The 22,840-nt window shown below is 33.8% G+C and overlaps 1 protein-coding gene across 1 annotated transcript in view; it reads right to left on the minus strand.

Annotated features, from left to right (window-relative positions):
• The window catches only part of LOC129218439 (AP-2 complex subunit alpha-2-like), an 87,117-nt gene that overhangs the window by 54,129 nt on the left and 10,148 nt on the right, over positions 1–22,840 (minus strand). Inside the window, exons 3-11 of the mRNA XM_054852705.1 lie at positions 10,955–11,023; positions 8,150–8,292; positions 7,870–8,063; positions 7,147–7,276; positions 4,860–4,961; positions 3,807–3,915; positions 3,572–3,722; positions 237–308; positions 57–153 (exon numbers count right to left, since the gene is read on the minus strand). Coding sequence (XP_054708680.1) covers positions 57–153; positions 237–308; positions 3,572–3,722; positions 3,807–3,915; positions 4,860–4,961; positions 7,147–7,276; positions 7,870–8,063; positions 8,150–8,292; positions 10,955–11,023 — 1,067 coding nt within the window. The remainder of the gene's footprint in view (positions 1–56; positions 154–236; positions 309–3,571; positions 3,723–3,806; positions 3,916–4,859; positions 4,962–7,146; positions 7,277–7,869; positions 8,064–8,149; positions 8,293–10,954; positions 11,024–22,840) is intronic.

The following is a 22,840-nucleotide window of genomic DNA, read 5'->3' on the forward strand; positions in this document are numbered from 1 at the left end:
TTCCATGAAGTTGAAGTCAAATGGAATAAATGAAGTGAAAATATCAAGGAACATACTTTTAATGCATTTATAATAGTTTCTTGGTGTTTTTTCACAGCATCGTGAGAAAATTCTGAAGTTGCTAACAAGCACATGCTTTCCAAAGCAAGGTACCTAAAGAAAAAAAAAAAAAAGATAATGGAGTCAAAATTTAATAACACATCTAATACAATAATTAGTGAAAATAAACTTTATACCTCAGATTTGTTTCTCTGTGTTGTAAAAATTGGCCCAATTGATTACATGCACGGATGAGAAGATTTGGTTCACTGAAATAAAACATTAGATTTCAAAGTTAATTCCCTATTTTCTATAGGCAAATTTTCTAAAGATGCAAAATTTTAGGAAAATTAGACGTGGAAAAAGTTTTTTCTGGAAAAATTGCATTTTTTTAAACAAATTAAAATGTAGTTTAGATATATTTTCTTAGATAATATAAAAAATATTAAATACTTAAAAATATAAATGCAATCCATATTATTATTTCTTTTAGACAGAAATATACTTCAAACTTTGAAACCTATTTGAAAAAGTTGGCCAGCAGCATTCAAAACACTCAAAAATGTATAAATTGTTCTAATTATCAATTAACCGTTAATTTTAAATAAAAAATGCCACTATTTAAATATAATTTCAATTTTTTGACTCTTTCGACAGCCTTTTTTATTTCTTTTGATTTTGGAGTTACATGCATATACAGTAAATTCTTGTTTATCCGCCTAATATGGTGGCATAGTAACAGCGGATAAGCGAAAACCGTGGATAATCCAAATAGATAAACTGTTGAAATGTTATTTTTAAATACTCTCACTATTACTAGATGGCAGCACTGCTGCACTGTATTTATGTTTTACATTCAATATAAAACTTTAGTTCTCTGGCTCTCATGATGGTTGCATGTGTCTGCTGTTGTGGTGTGGTAAGCCTTTTATACAAATCTCAGGTACGAGTTTTTGATTATTTTAACAGGTTATGGGCCCAGGGTAGTCTGTAAAATGCATAAGGGGAACCAATAAATTTTAATTTTGAGAAATTTTCATAATTAAGATAATAAACACCACATGGCAATTGCTAGGCCTAATGACAAAATGCTCATAGCTTGTGTTAAGTACTAATCTTATTCAATCTGTTTGTTGAGTAAATTTTTATAGCATGTAACTGGAGAAATATATAATTTCAGATAAAAATTTTTTGAAATAAATATTTAGTTTATGTAATTTTGAATATAAAATTAACAAAATCATAAAGCAAAAATGCCTGAAGGGGATAACTTTACTCACAAACAATTAATAGGTAGGGCAAATTATTTAGACTGGAAATTTGCCATGAAAATGCATTTAATTAAAGATTTATGGGCATATGTTGAGGGAACTGATCGTGATGCAGCAAAAGATGCCAAAGCCTTGCCATATATAGTACAAGGAGTCAATGAAACTATTTTTAATGACATAAGGGAATGTATTAGCGGTAAGAAGGCATGGGATATATTAGCCGACACTTATGACGATAAAGGGATTACCAGAAAAGTTTTGGTAATTAAAGTTTTGGTAAATCAACACACGATTTACCTACTGTAGAGATATGTCTGAATATTTGCATAAAATGATTTCAGCATATCAACAGCTAAAATCAACAGGTAGCAAACCTGATGAAGAGTCGGTTGCTGGAATAATTTTGGCCAATTTGCCTGACCGGTTTGATTTACTGATAATGGCATTAAAGAATTGTGGGGGAGCAATTACTGTAGATAATGTTCGAACTTGCGTAATGGCTAAAGATACTAAAACTTTTGATGAGAGCAGGGAGAAAGCATTTGTACATGAAACGTTAAAGGGAAAAGGTCAGTTTAAGGGTAAGTGCTTCAAATGTAATTTATTTGGGCATAAAACTGCTGACTGTAATAGGCCGCAACGTCATAAGAGTGGGTCAGGAGACAAATTTGGGAAAAGATCGGGAACAAATTCAAAATTTACACGCAAAGAGGAAGCTTATGTAGCGGAAATGTATGTTGCAGGTACAAACCCTGATGTAAATGTGTGGTACATGGACTCTTGTGCATCTTATCACATGACTCCACATAAAGACCTACTAAATGATTATTGCAAACCTAATATTCGTCACATAAAAACAGGTAGCTCCATTATTGAAGTCGCAAGGGAAGGGGGACTAACTTTACTTTTATCCAGAAATGGAGAAAATGTAAGTGTGTCCTTCAGTAATGTTTTGCATGTGCCAAAGTTAACTGCAAACTTGCTTTCAATTAAGTATCTAAATAGCACTTTTGGAATGGTTACTACTTTTACTGGAGGAAGGTGTTATGTTCATAAAGATAATTATTTAGTTGCTAGTGGAACAGGTATAAAAAATAATCTGTATTCGCTTGATCTAAGCAGTGAAATGGCTTTAATTAGTAGTGAGGGTGTATCAAATGAAATGTTACATAAAAGGTTAAGTCATTTAAGCATAGGAGGGATGGTAAGACTAAATGATATGGTTGAGGGTTTTACATTTAATGGTAAATTATTAGATTGCGTTTCATGCATGAAAGGGAAAATGCATAGGCAACCATTTCCAAAAGGAAAGGCTAAACGGGCAAAGGAATTGTTAGGTGTAGTGCACAGCGACCTTTGCGGGCCGATGAGTGTTTCATCAATAGGAGGAGCTCGATATTTTATAAGTTCCATTGATGATTTTTCTCAAATGACGTTTACTTATTTCTTAAAGAATAAGTGTGAAGTATTTGGAAAGTTCAAAGAATTTCAAGCATTTGCTGAAAGACAAACTGGGAAGTCAATCAAAATGTTACGTTCTGATAACAGAACAGAGTATGTCAATAGTGAAATGGATAGTTACCTACTATCTGAAGGGGTTCACCATCAGAAATCTATTCCGTATACTCCAGAGCAAATGGGGGTCGCAGAGAGAAACAATAGGACTCTAGTGGAACGGGCAAGGTCTTTGTTAGCATATGCTAACCTCAAGAAAAAGTATTGGGCAGAAGCTGTTCAAACAGCAAATCACTGCAAAAATGTATCTCCCACAATAGCTGTTTCTGGGATGACGCCTTATGAAAAATGGTATGGGGAAAAGCCAAATTTAGAGTATTTAAGGGTATTTGGCTCAGGTATGAGTTTTTGATTATTTTAACAAAAACAATACTAGTGTATACAATAGTCAGAAAATATGAACAACACACATATTTAAATTATAGCTAAAAACAAACAATAAAATTACCATAGGATAGTTATTAAAATGCTTATTTCAGACGAAAGTCTGTAGCACTGCACTTTAGGTTGACTTCCGACCTTCTCATTCCTCCTACATTACTCACTAGCAGTAATCATGGAAATAAGCAATAGATGGATTTTACAAATTTTAAAAGATATTATTTACAGTTCAGGAGGCCATGGTCCGGCATGGACTAGTGTAGGGGAATTTAAAGTTTTACAAACCTCAAAGGGTTGACAAAATTTCAATCAAATTTATAGCTAATTATTTTATATACTTAGTAAAAGAGAAAAGTAAATAATACCTGTCCATATGAATTATTAAACTAATAGCTTCAAACAAAACTGCATTTTTGGCATTGGAATGCTGTACTTTCTTTGACTTTGGAGGTTCTTGGGCTTTATTCAAAATAGTTTCAAGGCACTCAATCAAACGACCTCTTACTCCAGCGTCCTCTAAATGAAAATAATAATAATAAAAGTGCACAACAGATAAAAGTGAAAATATTTAAATACTGAAATAGCAGCTTCCTAGCTTACCAGGTGGTGGGTAATTCTGCAGCAGGCGTAATAACTTTACAGAGAGCCAAGGAGCTGGTACAAAATAATATGTGTAATCTTGTAAGTCTGTGTATGATGCAGTAACAATCTGAAATGTGAAAAAAAACTTAAGCAGCAATAAAAATATACACAAAATGATCATTAGTGTATCACGTCAGAAATTAAAATTTCAGATTTGTTAATTTTCATGTATTAAACATCTGCATTTGTTTACAAACAAAACATCAGTGCTTTATCTAGTTATTTATTGCTGATTTTGAAGCTTGCACAAGGTAATACTTTTATTCTCAAAGCTGTTTATTTTTCTACGAAGTGTACATAGGTTTTTGTGTTCTTGTACACATTTAATTATAGTTGTGTTCATTTTTATTTTTTCATAAAGGCAAATAATGAAACATAAAAGATTCAATATTATAAAAATCATTTTCTTCTTTCAGCTTTAAGTATATGAAAGTGGTGAATATTTCTACACAACATGGACCGAGAAATTAACTCAGGTTTTTCCAATTCTAACAAACTGAATTCAAAAGGTCCACAGAGGATATGAATTTCATAGACTATAAAACATTAGAGATAATTTCACAAATCAATTAAAATATAGACAGAATATATCAGTTTATTTACATTGAAAAAACATCAAAAATATAAGTAGTTATCAAGCACAAATTCTGTATCAGTTAGAAAAAGCAATCAACTAGCAAATGTGCTCATTTCATTCATAAACAATTATTTTCCTAAATAACTGCATTATTTTTTCTTTTAAACATTTTGAGTCACTGAAAAAAGCTCCTTGATTTAATTCACTAAACAATGCAGACATTTTTATGAAGTGTAAAAAACGGACTTCTTAATGGCAACATTTACTAAATTCCTTTTGAGATTCATTAAGTTTATGGTGAACTGCACTTCATCCATAACTCTTCATCCCATATATTTTCTCAAAATTAACAACATTTGTGATCATGTATTTGAATATGAACTGGTGATTTATTATCGTACAGTGTATTTATAAAAGGGGAAAACTGATCTTACCCTACTAAGCCTTGAAACTGCCAAACTTACACAACCTTTGTACTCCTCGGGATTCTTCTTCACAAAAGCATCAATTAAGCTTACTGCAGATGTTACTACACCCTTAAATAAAAAAAGTGATAATTTTTTATTATTAATCATTGATAAATGTTTTAGACTTGACGAATTCACTCAAATTTAAATATTATTAATAGATTAAAGCATTTTATGACATGATTTTATACTTAGGCAATTTAATTTCATATCAAAACCATGAACTTGACCATTTGATTTTTCTGAAACTTTTAAAAGATTTTACTTTTTGACACTTTAAATTTATACACAAACTAAAAAACAAATTTCATTCATAACTGATGAGCAAATAATTTTTGAAATGTGTTAAAAAGCCCCTTTTTTAACTTGTTGACAATGCTTTAAAATGTTACAACTCAAGTTCTATGCGAGCTACAGAGCTATGTAGTTCATTTTAAAGAGAATACGCTCTTGAGATTAATGTGCAGCTTGTTTCATGGAAAAAGAAAATCCCAAAACTTATTATTTTTTTAAAAAATAGCACTATGATTTTTAACGTGCTTTCATGAATACATTCAAAAAATTTTCAGGGTGGGACCAAGAGGAGAACAACAGTTACAGCAAAAAAGGACTTTTTGCTGTTTTTGCTAAACAATTTTAAGAATTCAAGAAACTTTTTTTTAAAGGAAAATTTAACATTATCGCAAATAATAAATGTTTTCAATGTATATTAATAAATACAGTCGGACCTCGATATATCCAAGTAGCAAATTCCTGGAAAAAAATTTAATGCATAGGTTTTTCGATTTATAGAAGCGATCTTAGTTCATCATTAATTGCTCCAAAAACATGAGAACTGAAGCTTTTTCGTGTACATGAAACTAAATTTCTAATTTATGTGAGAATCAGATTAAATGAAAGTTAATAATTAAAAAATGAATAAATGTGAAACATTTACTGAGCACTAAATAGTTTCAAAAAAATCTACAGTATTGCAGTTTCATGTTTGTTAGTGAGAGTTTTTGGTATGTTTCAATACTTTCATTATGGCTTTCCGAATTCTCATAACAGAAGACACATTGCTTGCGGAAATACTAATTTAACCACAAAAGACATTTTTTTGTACCTTCAATTATTCTCATCCTCCTACAATTCAACTTTATCCACACCATTAAGGGATTTTTGTTTTGACAATGTAATCCAGAGAAAAGTAAAAAAATCAAAAAGAATTTTTGAAACATTATTTAATTTTAATAATTTTCACTGAAGCTAAAGAGACAAGGAATGATAATCAACAGACAAAAGGGATAACTTGAAACTAATTTTACTGTATTACTAGTTGCAGCCAAGAATTAAAATCAATGTGAAGGAATTTAAGAACGGAAGAACAACCTATCTGCACACCCCTCAACTTCATCTGTCTTCTGTGTTTTGTAGAGACCTTTACTAAATTTCATTTTCTCTACTAACCTTAATTTTTCGTGAGGCAAACAGTCTGAAGTGGAAAAAAAATTTCCGAATGTCAAGAAATTATTTTCAATATATAGGAGGTTTTTTATGTATAGAAACTTTTCTGCGTAATGGACATGGAAATTTGCTTTGAGTTTTGATACATAGAAAGTTTCAATATGTGGAAGTTTGATGGAAGTTCAAAATCAGAAAAAATTGATTGAAACAATGATCCAGTTAGCAGTTACGGCAAATAGTGTGCTACATAGCGTTAAAACAAACACAAGCGTTATGGAACTTAACACTAGAAAGATAGAGGGGCCTGTGTGGCTTCTATCGTAGTTTGTCCTTCAATAAATCTAATAATAACTACTGGAACTTAATGGAATTTTCTCACTATTCATAACACAACACTATTTTAGTGCATTTATAATCATTTAGTCTGCCTCAAAGCAGTGTAAACATTGAACTTTATGCCTAAAAAGACAGAAGGGGCCACAGTGATCTCTAAGGTATTTTTCAATAAGAACAGAAAAATATTCCTCTGTTTGTTATAGCATAAAAATGCTATTCACTTGATTCACCTTTACTTCCTCCTTTTGCAGCCATATAGAATTTCAAACTCTAGAAACACTCTTTTGAATTTTGGCTATTTTTTTTCCTCTTTAGAATGAGATGTTTTGTTATTTACACTTAAAAATTCTCCACCAATCACCAAAATTTTCCAAGAAGAGTGAAATTCCCTTGCTTTCTCCAGTTCACTACCTTTTACATTGGTTCATTAATGCATAACAAATTTTATTTGCATATAAAAATAAAATTTTACCATGTGCTGGTCATTTAAAAGGTGAATGATTCTAGTAGTCCATTCTCCACTAGGAATAATTTCAGGCATGGTCCGTAGCAAACGAAGCAGACAAAGTGCAGCACTCTGTTTGACTAAGTCAATTGTTTCTCTAAAAAAATTTAAATCATATTTTATTCATCATTTTTTCCAAAATACAGAATATAACAATTATATTCATTAGAGATTGATCTTTTGCATTAGGAATTATGCTTCAATTTTGTTATCAGCAGCTCCCAATGCTTTTAAGAGTTTCAGTTGAAATTTTTTCAACCGAAAAAAAAGGTAATTAAAGAAACAAATTCAATTAACCATAACCATCACTTTTATTTGAACTTTTGTACTTTTCGAGTAAAAAAAAGAAACCTCTTGAAACCATTCTAGGATGCAATTCTGGTGTTTCTTTGCATACTCCAGAAAAAAAAAGGGGGGGGGGGCGATTTTTTTTTTATTTGCACAAACTGTACAATGTTTGCATTTTCCGAGATGAACAAAAATAACCTCTACTGGTTCAGACTTACGGAGTGAAAGTGTTAAGCTACTCTGAACGTTTTTCAGCCATACAAACACATTGATTTAAAATACAACAAATATCAAGTAATAAGTATGCCTCATTACATGTTTTGTATTTAAATTTTAATATTTATCTCTAACCGATTCAAAGGTTTTACTAACATTTCAAATAAGTTCGAGTACTACGCTTACCCAGACACAAGTAATTTTGGAATTTCAGATCCAAATGTTTCCGCCATTTCTCTACTACCAATATTAGCAATGCATTGAAGGGCTAGATTCACATGAATAGGATTACGAGAAGAAAGGTCATTCTTAATAGACTGGATAATTAAACGCATCAGCTCATTATTTGCATTCATTAATACAGATATAAACAAGTATCCCTAAAAAAGAAAGAAATGAGGATTAGAATAGCAAAAAAAAAAAACATTAAAAAATAAATTATAGGCTCTTAAAAGAAATAACTTACAATTTGTTTCTCTGAGTACTTATTGGAACTAAGGAGATTAACAGCTTCCATATGACCAAAATCAATATCATGGCCCAACAAAAATATAAATAATAGTTTACAAACATATTTCTTCTTTTGATAACCATCTAATGCTCTATCCCCTAAAAATATTAATCATTGATTAATATTGTATACATGCATAACAGTATAAGCAAATCTATGATCTCAAAGTATATCAACTGGTAATGATAAAATTCATGTGGAAATTCTGAGAATGGGTCAATCAAATGTAAAAAATACAACCCAAATTAAAAAAAAAAAATAGAATATCAGAATTGTTCAAACGAAACTTGTCAGTGAGTCTGGTAAAATGAAAGCATGCTAATTAAAAAAGTAAAATATGTTATTAATGAACGGCAAAACAATTTCATTTTTAAAGGTATTATTTTAACAATTTAAAGGTTGTTAACACATTTGAAAAATATGTTGGTTTTTTATAAGGGTCAAAAAATTAGAATAATCAGTTCATTTAATGTGAATTTGAAAAGTAGCAAAAGTATTTGCACACCTGTTAACTGCATAGGCTGCGACAAGTATAAAGCCTGGTGCAGAGGAAATTTTTATGCTATTTTTTTTGCTGAAAATGGGTCATCAACGTGATAAAATCAGACGCAAAGAAGTTGCTTATTGTATTCTTTTTTAAAGTTAGAAAAAAAAAACTGTTAATCTTGGATTAAAAGTTATTTACCGCCTACATTCTCAAAGATTTAATTTTAAAAGAATATAGAAGGACCGATCAATTAAAAAATAACTGAACTAAATGAAGGAAGAAAACTTACAACTGATAGAAATGAACACACATTAAAGTGGATGGTTCAAAACAATAGTTTTAAAAATGCCTCTTATATCCATAAGTGTTAGAAAGAATCAATGAACAAGAAAGACAACTATTGTGAGGTTTTGAGAAGTTGAGCTCCGACAATGTTTACCTCTGTTTCAGTAAATAGGGAGGGGTAATTGGCGCTAAGTTGAGTTGAGAAAATTTCTTAGAAGTTCTTCAAAAATATTTCAACTAAAATCTGAGCCAATAACACTTCTATTTTTCACTTAACTCCTCTAAAACAGGTAAACATAGTCAAGGTCATAGCTCAATTAACCAGAGCGGCACTATACACCAAGGGCGGATTCAGGAGAGGGGGCAAAGGGTCAGCCCCTTTGACAGGAATTTTATTATAATCTTCATTGAACTTCAAATTTATAGATCCGAAACAAAAGTACATGGAATAAATGTTAACCCTTTTTTGCTTGGTTATGTCAGGAATTTCTTCTCAACGCGTCGTAATTCAAATGCTATTTTCAGTTTTTTTTGCTCATTTTCAAAAGAACAATCATCTCTAATGAACTTAAGTTTTTTCAGACTACCCATCCATCTTAAAACACATATCGTGTGCATTTTTTCAAACTATTTTATAGCTGTAATCTCATACATTACAAGTTTGCGATAATGTGACCCAGCCTATTTACCTAAAGAAATATGACGTTTGATGAACACTTGACCGAATATGGTCCATGGCACAGGTTGAGCCATTAAAAAATTTAGGGGAGGATTGTAATTTGATAGGGTTTTGATTTCATTGGGGGAGGAGGGGGGTGCTTCATAGCATTATGAGGGGTGCATCATCCCCAATGAGAATGATGGACAGACCTGCTTAGCTGATACTTTACAAAAAATATCAAAAAGCATGTTTGTTACTCAGGAAAATAAAAAATGAAAGAAAGAGCAAAAATAATAGCAAGCTCAAGATCATTTACATTCATGGGATGCAATAGCATATTAAACAAAACTTGAGTGAGTTTTACAAAATAAAATGTAAATTAATTTGAAAATGTTAAGTCATAGTAGAATAATCAATATATATTATGATGCAACTGTATCTAGATATCACAATGAGCTAAATATTTTCTGGTAATGCCTTAAAGCATGAGAACATCTTTTGTCTCATTTGTTCTATTACATTGTTCCATTCATCCTCATATTAGAATTTCAAGCTGATGAACAATATGCTTTAAAATTAAAAAGAGAAAGCTGTGATAGAAAATTAAATACTGATAAAATATTTTAACCATGTGTTACAACCATGTGATGCAAACTGAAAATAATGTATTTTGCAAAAGCACAATTTCTGTCAGGATAATTTTTTTCTGAGTAGCACTAAAAGTTAAGAGCCGTCAGAAGAAAAACTAAGGAGCCAAGAGAGTGGAGGAAGACACTTAAAAAGTTTATAAAAAGAAAAAATAAAATTAAGAACAAAGACCATGCACCCTGCCTCCAAGATCACTTTTTGAATATCAATAAAACCAACTTATTTTATAACATACACAATTTTTTAATTCCGAATAAGAAATTCGCACCTTTTTTGCACACTTAATATGATAATAAATATTAGTACATGAGTGAGATCAAAGGAGACATAATTGTATTTCTGTTGACTAACGAACTTTTACTGGGTATTTTGTGATGTTGACCTAAATTTTTCTTAAATAAACGACTCACCTACAGCACTTAACCGGTTAAGTTAATTTTCATCAGAAGAAAAATGAGTAACTTCTTTAATACTAATCACTTAATTTAAAATATTTATTTTTACTAATGTACAAAATAATCATTGTTCTTAAGCTAATTTTATTGTATAATGCAATAGCTAATGAACAAATTTTCAGTTTGGGTAAAAATCAATATTATACACCTTTGACGTTTTACAATTATATACCATAGCAACAAAAGAAAATTTAATTTATTTTAAATAAGGAATTTCAACAAACCTTTAAATTTTGACCGAATATTTGCTAGTTCTTTGTTGATACGTTTTATTTCTGCTTCTTTACTTTTGCCTATAAAAAGAAATTTTATTTAAAAAAGCAGGTATATAGAAAAACCACAGAACAATAGTAACATTTTTAAAAGCAACAAAATCTCAATACTTATCGCATTGATATGGTAATATCACTTATAGCAGTGGCATTGGTACTAGGATAGCGAGGGGGGGGGGGTCCGCCTCGGGTGTCACCTGTCTGGGGGGCGACACTTAAAGTGGAATTGCAAGGTTTTGAAAATATGAAGTTAAAATACCTTTTCAAGAGTACAAATTAAAAAAAATTTTGAGGGGGGTTGACACCACAAATTAACGCCGGGGGTGTCACCTATGCCAGGCATGCCACTGCACACCTTTCATGTGTTCGAGTTGTATGCCAATTTTTAAAAGTCTCGGCATTTAATACAGAAAAATAAAGGCAGTTTTCATTTATGCCTTCATCAATTCAGAGATATATCAGTTAACATAACAGTAAAATTTCTCAGTTTATTTTATATATTATTTAAAAAAATAATCTGAGAACAAGAGAAATGCTTCTTACTTTGACACCTTTTTTACTAAGGGACTGTGATCTAGCACGTATGATCACATACTAAGATGGTGTCATTTCCTTAGAACTGCAACAAGTCTCCAACATAAGAGCCAAGTGCGAATATTTTACCAAACGACAATTTATCGCCATTTAAAGCTACTTCTACATTATAATTATATAAGGCTCTTCTTTTAACATCTACTAGAAAGTAAAATAAATGTCATACTCCCAGAAAATTGCAAAGCATTTGTAATGTTGGTTCTGCAGAGCAGGGAAACACATTGGGGAGATCAAAATGCTTTATTCCTAGATTACACATCCACAATCCTGCATTGCTCGTCGGGGCTCTCCTTTCGAGCAGAGCGCATACACATAACTACATTATTTAGTGGCGCCATCTCTTGACACGCCGTGCAACAAATACTTACTTTATAACATCCTCTCTTCACATAACAAAAATGAAATTAAAGTTCTATTAAACCAAAAGTTCTCACATAACAAAAATGAAATTAAAGTTCTATTAACCCAAAAGTTTTCACATAATAAAAAGTTCTTCACAAGTTTAGACGACAAGGTCTCACTTTGTTTCTCGTTGACCTTTTGGGTACAATCACCCTGGAATCTTGTTTCCGAGGTTGCTGCGCTACTATTGGGGTCGATAAGGGTTGCATCTGTGTTGGACTCTTGCATTGTGGGGAAAGAACTGGAGGATGCTCCTTGGGAACTGGATTATGACTTGGAGGCGAAAGAAGTGGCGGTTCATTTGGATCACCCGGCTTTTCTTCTTCCACCACAGGAACTGCGTCCTCCTCTCCAGCATTTGAAGAAGCAGTAGCTGGCCTAGGGTTTATTGAACTTTCTTCAAAGCTGCTGCCAATCCGTCGGCGGATTTGGTCAGCATGACGTATCCATGTGCCCCTGGCAGTTTCAACTTTGCACATGATCTTACCCATTTGGGTTAGAATGCAGCCCTCAATCCACTTAGGGCCCTGTCTAAAGTTGCGAACCCAAACTAAATCCCGTCCTGAATCTCCCAGGGTCAGAATGGACTTCTCTTTGCCTATAAGCATTTCTCAGCAAGTCTAAGCGTGAGCGTAGGGGTCGGCCAAACATGCCAAAGGCAGGAGATATGCCCGTAGATGCATGGGGCGTATTCCTATAGTTAAACAAAAATCTGACAAGTCTTTCCTCAAAAGTCCCCTCCCTGATTCTTTTAAGTGCAGATTTCACTGTTCGGACAGCTCTTTCTGCGATCCCATTGGAATTTGGATGGTACGGAGCTGTTTTTATGTCAGAAATGCCATTGTGCGACAGAAACTCACCAAATTCATCACTGCTAAACCCAGGACCATTGTCACTGACTATGCTTTTTGGAATACCAAAACGTGCAAATAAATCTTGCAAAACCATTATGGTAACATTAGCAGAGGTACTGGAGACTCGGGCGACTTCTAACCATTTTGTCTTAGCATCAACAATTATCAGCAGCATATGTCCTTCCACAGGACCGGCATGGTCAATGTGAATTCGTTCCCAAGATTGATCAGGAACAGGCCATGAGACTTGCTTTGCAGGAGGTGCTGAAGCATTTTGCTGGCAGATAGCACACTCCCTTACTTTAGCTTGTAGATCACTATCTATGCTTGGCCACCAAACGTAATAACGAGCCAATGATTTAATTGCAACTATGCCTTGGTGAGCCGCATGAAGCTCATCTATTATGAATCTCTTAAATTTAGGGGGAATAAATACCCGAGAGCCTCTCAAAATTATACCCCCCTCGATTGACAACTCATCCTTTAATTTGAAAAATGGTTTTAAATTTTGCTGGATGCTTTTAGGGAAACCCCTTGCAATATAAGAACGCAGCAATTTCAGATCCGAGGAACTTTCAATTTCTCTGGCAATTAAATGGCTTGTTACCGGACTACTGTCAAACTGTTTCAAGAGCAATACTGATTCCGCTGGGACTGGCGGATCAGGATATCTAGTAGCTAGAGGTAGACGACTACAAGCATCAGCATTCGAATGCAAGTTCCCTTTTCGAAATTTTATTTTGTATGAGTAGGCCGATAGGGTCAGAGCCCAACGTTGTATCCGTGCAGCCGCAACAGTAGGAACAGGCTTATCTTCTGAAAGGAGGTTTACAAGAGGACGGTGATCAGTCAAAAGAGTAAAATTTCTGCCGAGCAGGTATTTTCGAAACCGAGTAACTCCAAACACCAAAGCTAATGCTTCTTTCTCAATGTGACTATAATTTCTCTCAGCTTTAGTCAGTGACCGTGAAGCAAAGGCAATAGGGCGGTCCCCATCTTTGGTTTCATGAGATAACACAGCTCCTAATCCGTAAGGACTGGCATCACAAGCCAACACTACTTCTTTGGCATTATCAAAGTGCATCAGGAGTGATGAACTTCTTAGGGTTTCTTTCACTTTAGTAAAAGCTTCTTTCTGAGTTGCACCCCATTCCCATGCCTGTTTCTCTTTTAAAAGTTCATACAAAAGGGCTAGCAGGGTGGCCATGTTCGGCAAAAATTTGGCGTAGTAAGTGATCAGTCCTATAAACGAACGCAATTCATCTACGTTTCTGGGATCAGGTGCACAGGCAATTGCTTCTACCTTCGATTCAACTGGATGGAGTCCATCTTTGTCGATGCGATGACCAAGATATTCAACTGAAGATCTCCAAAACTCGCACTTTTCTGGATGAAGCTTCATGCCAGCTTCTTGCAAGCGTGAGAGAACTGCATTCAAATTCTGTAAATGTTCTACTCTGTCTTTCCCTGTTACTAGGAGATCATCTAAGTAACAGGAAGCACCCTGTAAAGCTTGGAGAATCTTTTCCATCTCTCGCTGGAACACCGCAGGAGCAGAAGCTACACCAAATGGTAATCTGGTATAACGGAACAGGCCTTTCTGTGTGTTGATGACTACTAAGTTCTTAGAGTCTTTGTCCAACTGTAACGGGCAATAAGCATCTCGGAGGTCAAGTTTTGAAAATAGGGTTCCACCGGATAACTGAGCAAACAAATCTTCAATGTTTGGCAGTGGATATTGCTCCAATTCTGTTATTTTGTTCGTCGTTAATTTGAAATCTCCACAAATTCTTATGCGGCCGTCTTGCTTAAGTACTGGAACAATTGGTGCTGCAAATTCTGCAGTCTTTACAGGTTCTAAGATGCCTTCATTTACTAGGCGACCAATTTCCTCTTCGACCTTGTTTCTTAGTGCATAGGGTATACACCTGGCCTTAAAAAATTTTGGAGTAATGTCTGACTTCCTTGTCAGATGGACTTGAACACCCTTTACTAGGCCCAATGTAGGTGAAAATAAACTATTGTATTCTTTTAAAACAGATTCAAAATTTAATTCCGGCCTTGGAACATTATTTACAGCATAAGGTTGAGATGCATTTTTAAAAACAGACATTAACTTCAAAGGATATATCCAATTACGACTTGCCAAATTCACGTTCCCTTCTTTGACACACCAACAACGGTAAGGAACAGGAATTAGACTTAAACTTCACTGTGACTTGTACACTGCCAATGACTAATAGGATGCTCCGTGTACGAATTTAACTTGATTGTAGATGGTTCCAATGGTGGAAAATTCTGTTTAACTTTACTGTGAGCATTTAAAGGTATCAAAGAAAAAGGTGCACCTGTATCCACTTCGAAAATGAAAGGCTGGTCCTCAATAATACATTCCATCGCATCCTCGTCGCCACTGTAATGTTGGTCCTGCAGAGCAGGGAAACACATTGGGGAGATCAAAATGCTTTATTCCTAGATTACACATCCAACATCCTGCATTGCTCGTCGGGGCTCTCCTTTCGAGCAGAGCGCATACACATAACTACATTATTTAGTGGCGCCATCTCTTGACACGCCGTGCAACAAATACTTACTTTATAACAGCATTAGACATAGATGGCTCAAAAAATGAACAATTCAGAGACATGCAAATACACACTCAGAAGGGAAAAAAAAAGAAGCTAAATAGCTTATTGCAACACACGAGATAGCAAAAATGTTACTGAGCATGCAAAATATCATTGAAAAATTAGGGACATTTAAACAAACTGAAATGTATGTGTATTAATGCTCCATCAAAAAGAGGAATTGGGGACGTGCCATCTAAAAGAATATTACAGGTATTTGTCTTTTGAGCAAGTTTAGTAAAAAAAAAATTCCATGTGTTGTTTTATCACAAAACCAATTTTTTTAGTAAACTTAATGAAACCAAAACGAAGAATTTTTTTTGCCAGCATAATGGGTAACCACAGACATTGATAAGGCACATCAACTTTCCACAACTTTAAAAAGGTGTGTTGAAAATTCGACTGTTCAAGTTTTTCAACCAATTTCATAGCGGCCCGTATGGAGGGAGGGGGAAACTGCTTCCTCACTTTTCAGAGTTAAAAATAAAAAATTTGATTGAAGCGTGATTTTTTATAGGGTGGATTGATTTATTTTGCCAAAGTAAAAACTGAAAATGTAACTTTAATTGAGAAAGGGAAAGTCTGTGGTGGCCATCCGTCCCGATTTTTGAGGCCATATTCCGTATTTTTTGGAGGTCGTAGAATCATAAATTTTAAAAACCTTTAACATAACCCAATTCTACAAAAAAAAATAAAAAGCTTCAGGATCTATGCCCCCTAACTCCACACACTTCTTCTGACAACGTTGTTCGACATTTACACACAAATTTAACAAAAATATTACTTCTACCCATTTATTAGATATTATATACATGGAATGAAAGTAAAATGCTCTAGAAATATCAAAATATAAATTTGAATTAAAAAGTCAATTGAGAAAAAGTCATTTCTTAGGTACAGAGGCGGCAATTGGGATTAAAAAATGGGGGGGGGGGTACAAAAAAACAACAAGTAAAAGTCATAGAATTTTTAGCGATAGCAAAAGTAATTTTTAAAAAAAGAAAAGAAAAAAGAAAATTACAAAATTTTGCTAAGGCTGGTTTTGAGAACATATGAGCAGTAATTGATGCAAATTTAACAGCTTAACTCACGTCTTAAGATTTTGATGAATTATGTACACAATAACTCTCCCCAAAGAAAGACATGAATTAGACATATTATATAACCTAAAGTATTTTGAGATGTCAAGCATTTGGTAATTTCATTAAGCAAGTATGGCTTGTTTAAGTAAAACAATTGATTTACTAATATCTAAACAATGACTACATAATTAAAAGTTACTGCTTGTGCTAAATAATGCTTCGTAAACAGATATACAAAGTAAAATAAATAATTATGATCTAAAAATATCGACACTTCTGCTTTTCTAGTTTTGGTTTCCAAATTAGAAAATAAAATAAATGTATGAACATAAAAAAGTGGGACCCCCTCCCCCTCCCGAATTACCGCCACTGCTTGGGTATTTTACTAACTTATCAAAAATTACGAGCAACATGTTTCATAATTTTCCAATTTTAATAAAATTTATCAAACATTAAACCATTACAAATGAATTACTTCCACATTGAACATTTTCATTAATTTAAAAAAAAAAAAATCATGTTTTAAGAACACACTATAATATGAAAACTAGAACAAGAGAATTTCAAGTTTATATACAAAATACATGCACACAAATATAATAAAATTTCATTTTACAAAGAATTTAAAAGAAACTTTAGGAGAAATAAATTTTCAAATATTCTTAATAATCTTTCATGTGTACTTAGTAACCGAAACTCAAATTTGGTAATTTGGATGTTCGGAAGATCCTAGAATTTACTTTTTTCGCCACTCCAGATAGAAATATTATCCAGGACAGTGGCGTACCTACACTTTCTGCCGCCCGGGGCGGTTCCTCAATTTGTCGCCCTTTTGATGGAAAAGAGTTAATATATGAAAGTGTCAAAAGTATTTCAATAAGATTTTAATAAAGAAGAAAAGAAACTTATCTTTTCAAAAACACAATTGTAGGCTATCTTTGACAGCATAAGTTCCCAAATGTTTCTAAAACTGTTGGAAAGTCTGATGGTTTTTTCTGTTGGGGGTGTGGTGGGGTGTGGTGTGGTGAGGGGGGGTTCCCACCGCAAAACCTTTTTCAAAGCTTCCTCATTTTAAACTCTTCATCACTGAGAAAAAAAGCTTTGTGGTCTTCGGTCAGAAATTTGTAAAAACGAAATTTGGAGATAACTGTGACGACGTTAGGTGACTTGTGCACATTTGGGGTCCCTATCATACCTTAGAATTTTTATGAAATTTAAGTTTCAAAAACCCTACTTTAAGCTATTTTTGGAGACATTGGATGAGATGGGGATTTTAAAGTTCAAAGTTGATGTCCTAAATACACATTTTAGACTATCTTTAATCATCTTACAGGAAGCGTCAGAGTTTGACTGCCCTCAGGTGTTTGCTGGTATTGAAGTTTTAAAAACTCAATATTAGGCTAAAAGATGAGATGGGAAGGGATGGGATGAGCGTTATCCTTTAGAAATGTTAAGAGACTCAAGGCCTAAAACTGCACTTTTGGGCTGCTTGGTGACATTAAGCACTAAAAAAATTCCGAAACGTTACTGAGTATTTCCGTGAAACGTTTCAGGATTTCAATGGTCTTTATCCACTTCCTGGAAAAATCAAGTATCACTGTCAAAAAGTTTCTATTTTTATATTAAAATATTACGTGAATAGAAAGAATCTATATATTTACTTATTATTTTCGATACTATATTTATATACTATATCACTTTCAAACTTTTAACTAATAACTTTCAGTTTATCCAAACAGTGGACAAAATGGACGAAATGACATTTTGTCCGGGACGGTTTTTCCCGGGATGGACAAAATAGGAAAACCCTGCTCATACCCCATAAGAGTAATGAAAATGAGACGGCCGACTACTGGGTTCATAAATGGTCGAGCACTGGATTTCTATATGGCCAACTACTGGAGCATTTTCTGTATTAATAGGTCAGTTTTTAAAATAAAAATGTTTTTGTTTCTGAAAAAATTTAGAGAATCATCATCAGAAAGGTATAGCCTAAAGTTTTACAATGTTTCTGCTGTTGGGTTACGTGCTGAAATTTATAGGTTAACAAAAAACAGCAATCCCTTTCTTAAATGGCCGACTACTGGGGCTCACCTACATTTAATAACTACTTCCGAAACAATATAGATAATTTCAAGAATAAACTTTTAATGCTGCATCAGCAATAAATTTTGCCAAGAACATTTTTTTAGATTTTGTTGTGAAGTTAACTCGCATTTTGAACATAAATGTCTTCACTTTTTGGTCCAAATATTTCACAGGAAGCTGCTATTGGGAAATGAAGAATCCAATAAAATAACATAAGTTGCTATTGAAGCTTTATTAAGATCTAAAAAGTTGAAATCTGCCACATGAAAAAGAGAAAGGAAATCAAATAGGAGGGTAGTGACATAGCTCAACAAACGAAGGAGTTCACGTTCCATTTTTTGAAACAGACCAGCTGTCTGACATCTAAGAAAACAAGAGCACATCTAAAAATACATTTTCAGTATTTAACGAGACAATCAAATCTTGCTTACATTAAGCTATATACTTAGCATGAGCTTTTATCAGAACTTTAAAAAGAATCAATGACAAAGTTGTGCTGATAATAGGATCAATTTCAATAAGTATACTTACAAACAAAAAACAATGACTGATACTAAAATTATGAAAAAAGTGTGTGGAGGGGGAGGGGATATATACAAATAGGGAACATGCCCTTTGTTTGAGAAAATGATTTTCTGCAAAGAAATCCCACAGCTCTGAAACAGAATGTTTTGCTGTATTCTGCCATAGACCTTCAGTTGAATGAAAATGTTATGCAGGATATACGCAGAACCCATTACAGAGACATGGGCTACCGAATCTGATGCAGAGTTATTACATATTGCTGGGTATAATTTGTTCAGACAGGATAGAGTAGGTAAAAGATGTGGTGGGGTTTTATTTTATGTTAGAGACAATTTTATCTGCAATGAATTGGTCATAAATGATAAGCCTACTGATATTGATATGGTTTGGCTGGAGTTGATGAGCAGTAAGGGCAAAAAGCTACGCTTTGGAAACATTTATAGGCCACCTAATTCAAACCAGGGACAAGATGAACAGATGTACCGTATTATAAGTGACATGTCCAGTAAAGGATCCGTTATCATAATGGGGGATTTCAATTTTCCGGGTATTGATTGGAATAATTTTTATCCTGGTAATGGCAAAATGAGGAATTTTTAAAAGTAATTGGTGACTGTTTCTTAGATCAAGCTGTAACTCAGGGAACTCGAGAGGAGGCCATTTTGGATCTAGTTTTTTGTGACATAGATAGTTTTGTTCAAGGGTTGAGTGTAGGGGAGCATATTGGAGATAGTGATCATAACAGCATTAGGTTCCGGGTTAAATTTGAAGTGTGTAAAGATGATAATTTTAGGTTTGTGCCCAATTTCAGAAACACCGATTTTGTTGCACTTAGGCAGAGCTTGAAAGAGGTTTTTTCGTCAGGGTTGAAAATAACGACGTAGATCAGCAGTGGACGGAATTTAAGGATAAACTTGCTAAAACCATTGGGGACTATGTTCCATTTAGGAGAAAAGGTGTTAGTACCAAAATTTGGCCCATGTGGTTCTCCAGGGAGACTAAAGAAGCTCTTAATTATAAGCAAGCCACTTTTCGTAAGTTTAAAGAAACTGGTCAGAGTGCGGAGAGGCTCCAGTATGGTAAGGCAAGGCGAAATTTTAAGTATTTGGTACGGATTCAGAAAAGGGAATTGGAGCAAAGGCTGGCAGATGACATTGATGGGAACCCTAAGAGGTTTTTTGCTTACGCTAATTCTGGGAAAGCTCGAAACAGTCAAATTGGGCCTTTGGTTGATGAGTATGGAAATTTAATCCAAAACGATAGGGATATTGCAAATGTTCTAAATAACTTTTTTTCCAGTGTGTTTAACGATAACTGTATCTCAACAGTTGACACTAACAAGACACAAGCTATTATACAGCTTGAGGATTTTGTATTTTCCAGGGAGGAGGTCTTATTTCATTTGAAAAAGATTAAAGCAACTAAAGCTCCGGGACCACATAATATTTATCCAAAAATTTTAGTTGAATGTGCAGATGAATTAGTGGATGTTATTTTGATTATTTTCAATGCTTCTTATAACTCGGGGACGGTGCCAGAGGACTGGAAGCTGGCTAACATAACGCCACTCTTCAAGAAGGGGTCTAAAGGTATTGCTGGGAATTATAGACCTGTAAGTTTGACTTCGGTGATTTGTAAGATTTTCGAAACTTTGATCAAAATTAAGATCATGAAGTTCTTAGAGACTAATAGTCTGTTGACTAGTTTGCAGTATGGTTTCAGGAAAGGTAAATCCTGTACTACTAATTTATTGCATTTCTACGACAAGGTTACCTCAGCTTTAGATAACAAAAAATGTGTGGATGTTGTTTATATTGATTTTCAAAAAGCTTTTGACAAGGTACCGCATGTTGCTCTTCTCAGCAAGTAAGCTGACATAGGAATAGGAGGAAAAACTTTACTTTGGGTTAGAAACTGGCTCACTGGTAGGAAGCAAAGAGTAGTTGTGAGAGGAAATCATTCTAATTGGAGTGATGTTTTAAGTGGGGTTCCTCAGGGATCAGTTTTAGGGCCTCTTTTGTTTATTATATTTATGAATGACATCAATGAAAATATTTCTGGAAGCATGAATTGTTTTGCTGATGATGTAAAAGTTATGGGGATTGTCGAAAATGAAGAACAAGTAAATCAGCTTCAAGAGGATTTAAATCATATTACGAAGTGGGCAGATAAATGGGGTATGGCAGTTAATGTAGGGAAATGTCAAGTGCTACACTTAGGTCATGGAAATAAGCGTATGAGATATCATTTACAGGGTTCAGTCATAAATCAGGCAGAAAATGTTATGGATCTGGGTATCTTAATAAATCAGGACTTCAAGTTTAGTCAACAGTGCAGTATTGCTAGTAACAAAGCCAACAGAATGCTTGGGTTTATCAATAGATCTATTTCAAACAAATCTAAGAAAGTTCTTCTGCCTTTATATAGGAGTTATTAAGACCTCATTTGGAGTACGCTGTTCAGTTTTGGTCGCCTTATCTGAAGAAAGATATTTTTGTATTGGAAAGGGTTCAAAGAAGGGTAACTAAATTAGTAAGGGGACTCTCAGATTTAGATTATGATACCAGACTTAATAGGCTTAACATGTATAGCCTGGAGCAAAGGAGAGTCAGAGGGGACATGATTCAGTTATTTAAATTTATCAAAATGAAAGATGTAAATGGATTAAATTTTTGTGGGGAAAGCAGGACAAGGGGTCATTGTTTTAAGCTATTTAAATCTCAGGCTAACTTGGAAATCAGGAAAAACTACTACTTTAGCAGGGTCGTGGGCACTTGGAATAGCTTACCGGAAGAGACGGTAATGAGCAAGGGGGTGGATAGCTTTAAGAGGGCCATTGATCTTCATTGGGGTCTAATTAATTGACTAGGACCAGCCTAGCTGGGCCCAGAGCCTGTTGCTGGTCGTCACATTTGTATTTGTATTAGAACTGCCAACCACTACGAAAAAATCGTAGTTTCTACGAACTACAGCCTTGCACTACGACACTACGAAAACGTGACCGAAACCTACGATTTTCTTTTTTATTTGTAATCACAGGAAATTTTTCAGTCATTACAGATAAAATAATATTATAATCATATTGATTTCCTAGTAAAATTCTAAATATCTGTTTAAAAATAAGCAAAATAATCTTACTGTAGTTAATGTTTAAAAAAATATTTTACTTCGAAAAAAAAAACTAATAATGATAAAGTGTTACTTTTGTTCTACTGTTAATTCTGTACCTCAGAACCAGAAGGACATATCTTAATTTTACAGGAGAGAAGAAAAACTTTCTGGCATAAGCAAAGGATGGGACTCGTGCTAACCCATGTAAAAAATTAAAAGGATTTTTTTTTTTGCGAATTTTGTTCATATGATTTGATGCGGAATAGGCTTCTATATACAATGCACTAAACGGAAAATATCAATTTTCGAAAGTTAGTCTGGCTCTGAGGTACAGAATTTAAACGTAAATTACTCATTGCGTCCTTTGCATTTGTAATTAAATGTGCCGTTTTGTCCTCTCCATCCCCCCCCCCCCCCAAATAAAACTCGGCTACTAATAAAATTTTTCAAAAGTTGGCAGCTCTGGATATACGTATTTAAATTGGATACGCTCTCATGATCTACACAAACTTGTGGTATATGCCATATACATTTGGTTTTTAGATAACTTTCTTT

This window comes from Uloborus diversus, chromosome 3, assembly GCF_026930045.1.
Source record: "Uloborus diversus isolate 005 chromosome 3, Udiv.v.3.1, whole genome shotgun sequence".
NCBI lineage: Eukaryota > Metazoa > Arthropoda > Arachnida > Araneae > Uloboridae > Uloborus > Uloborus diversus.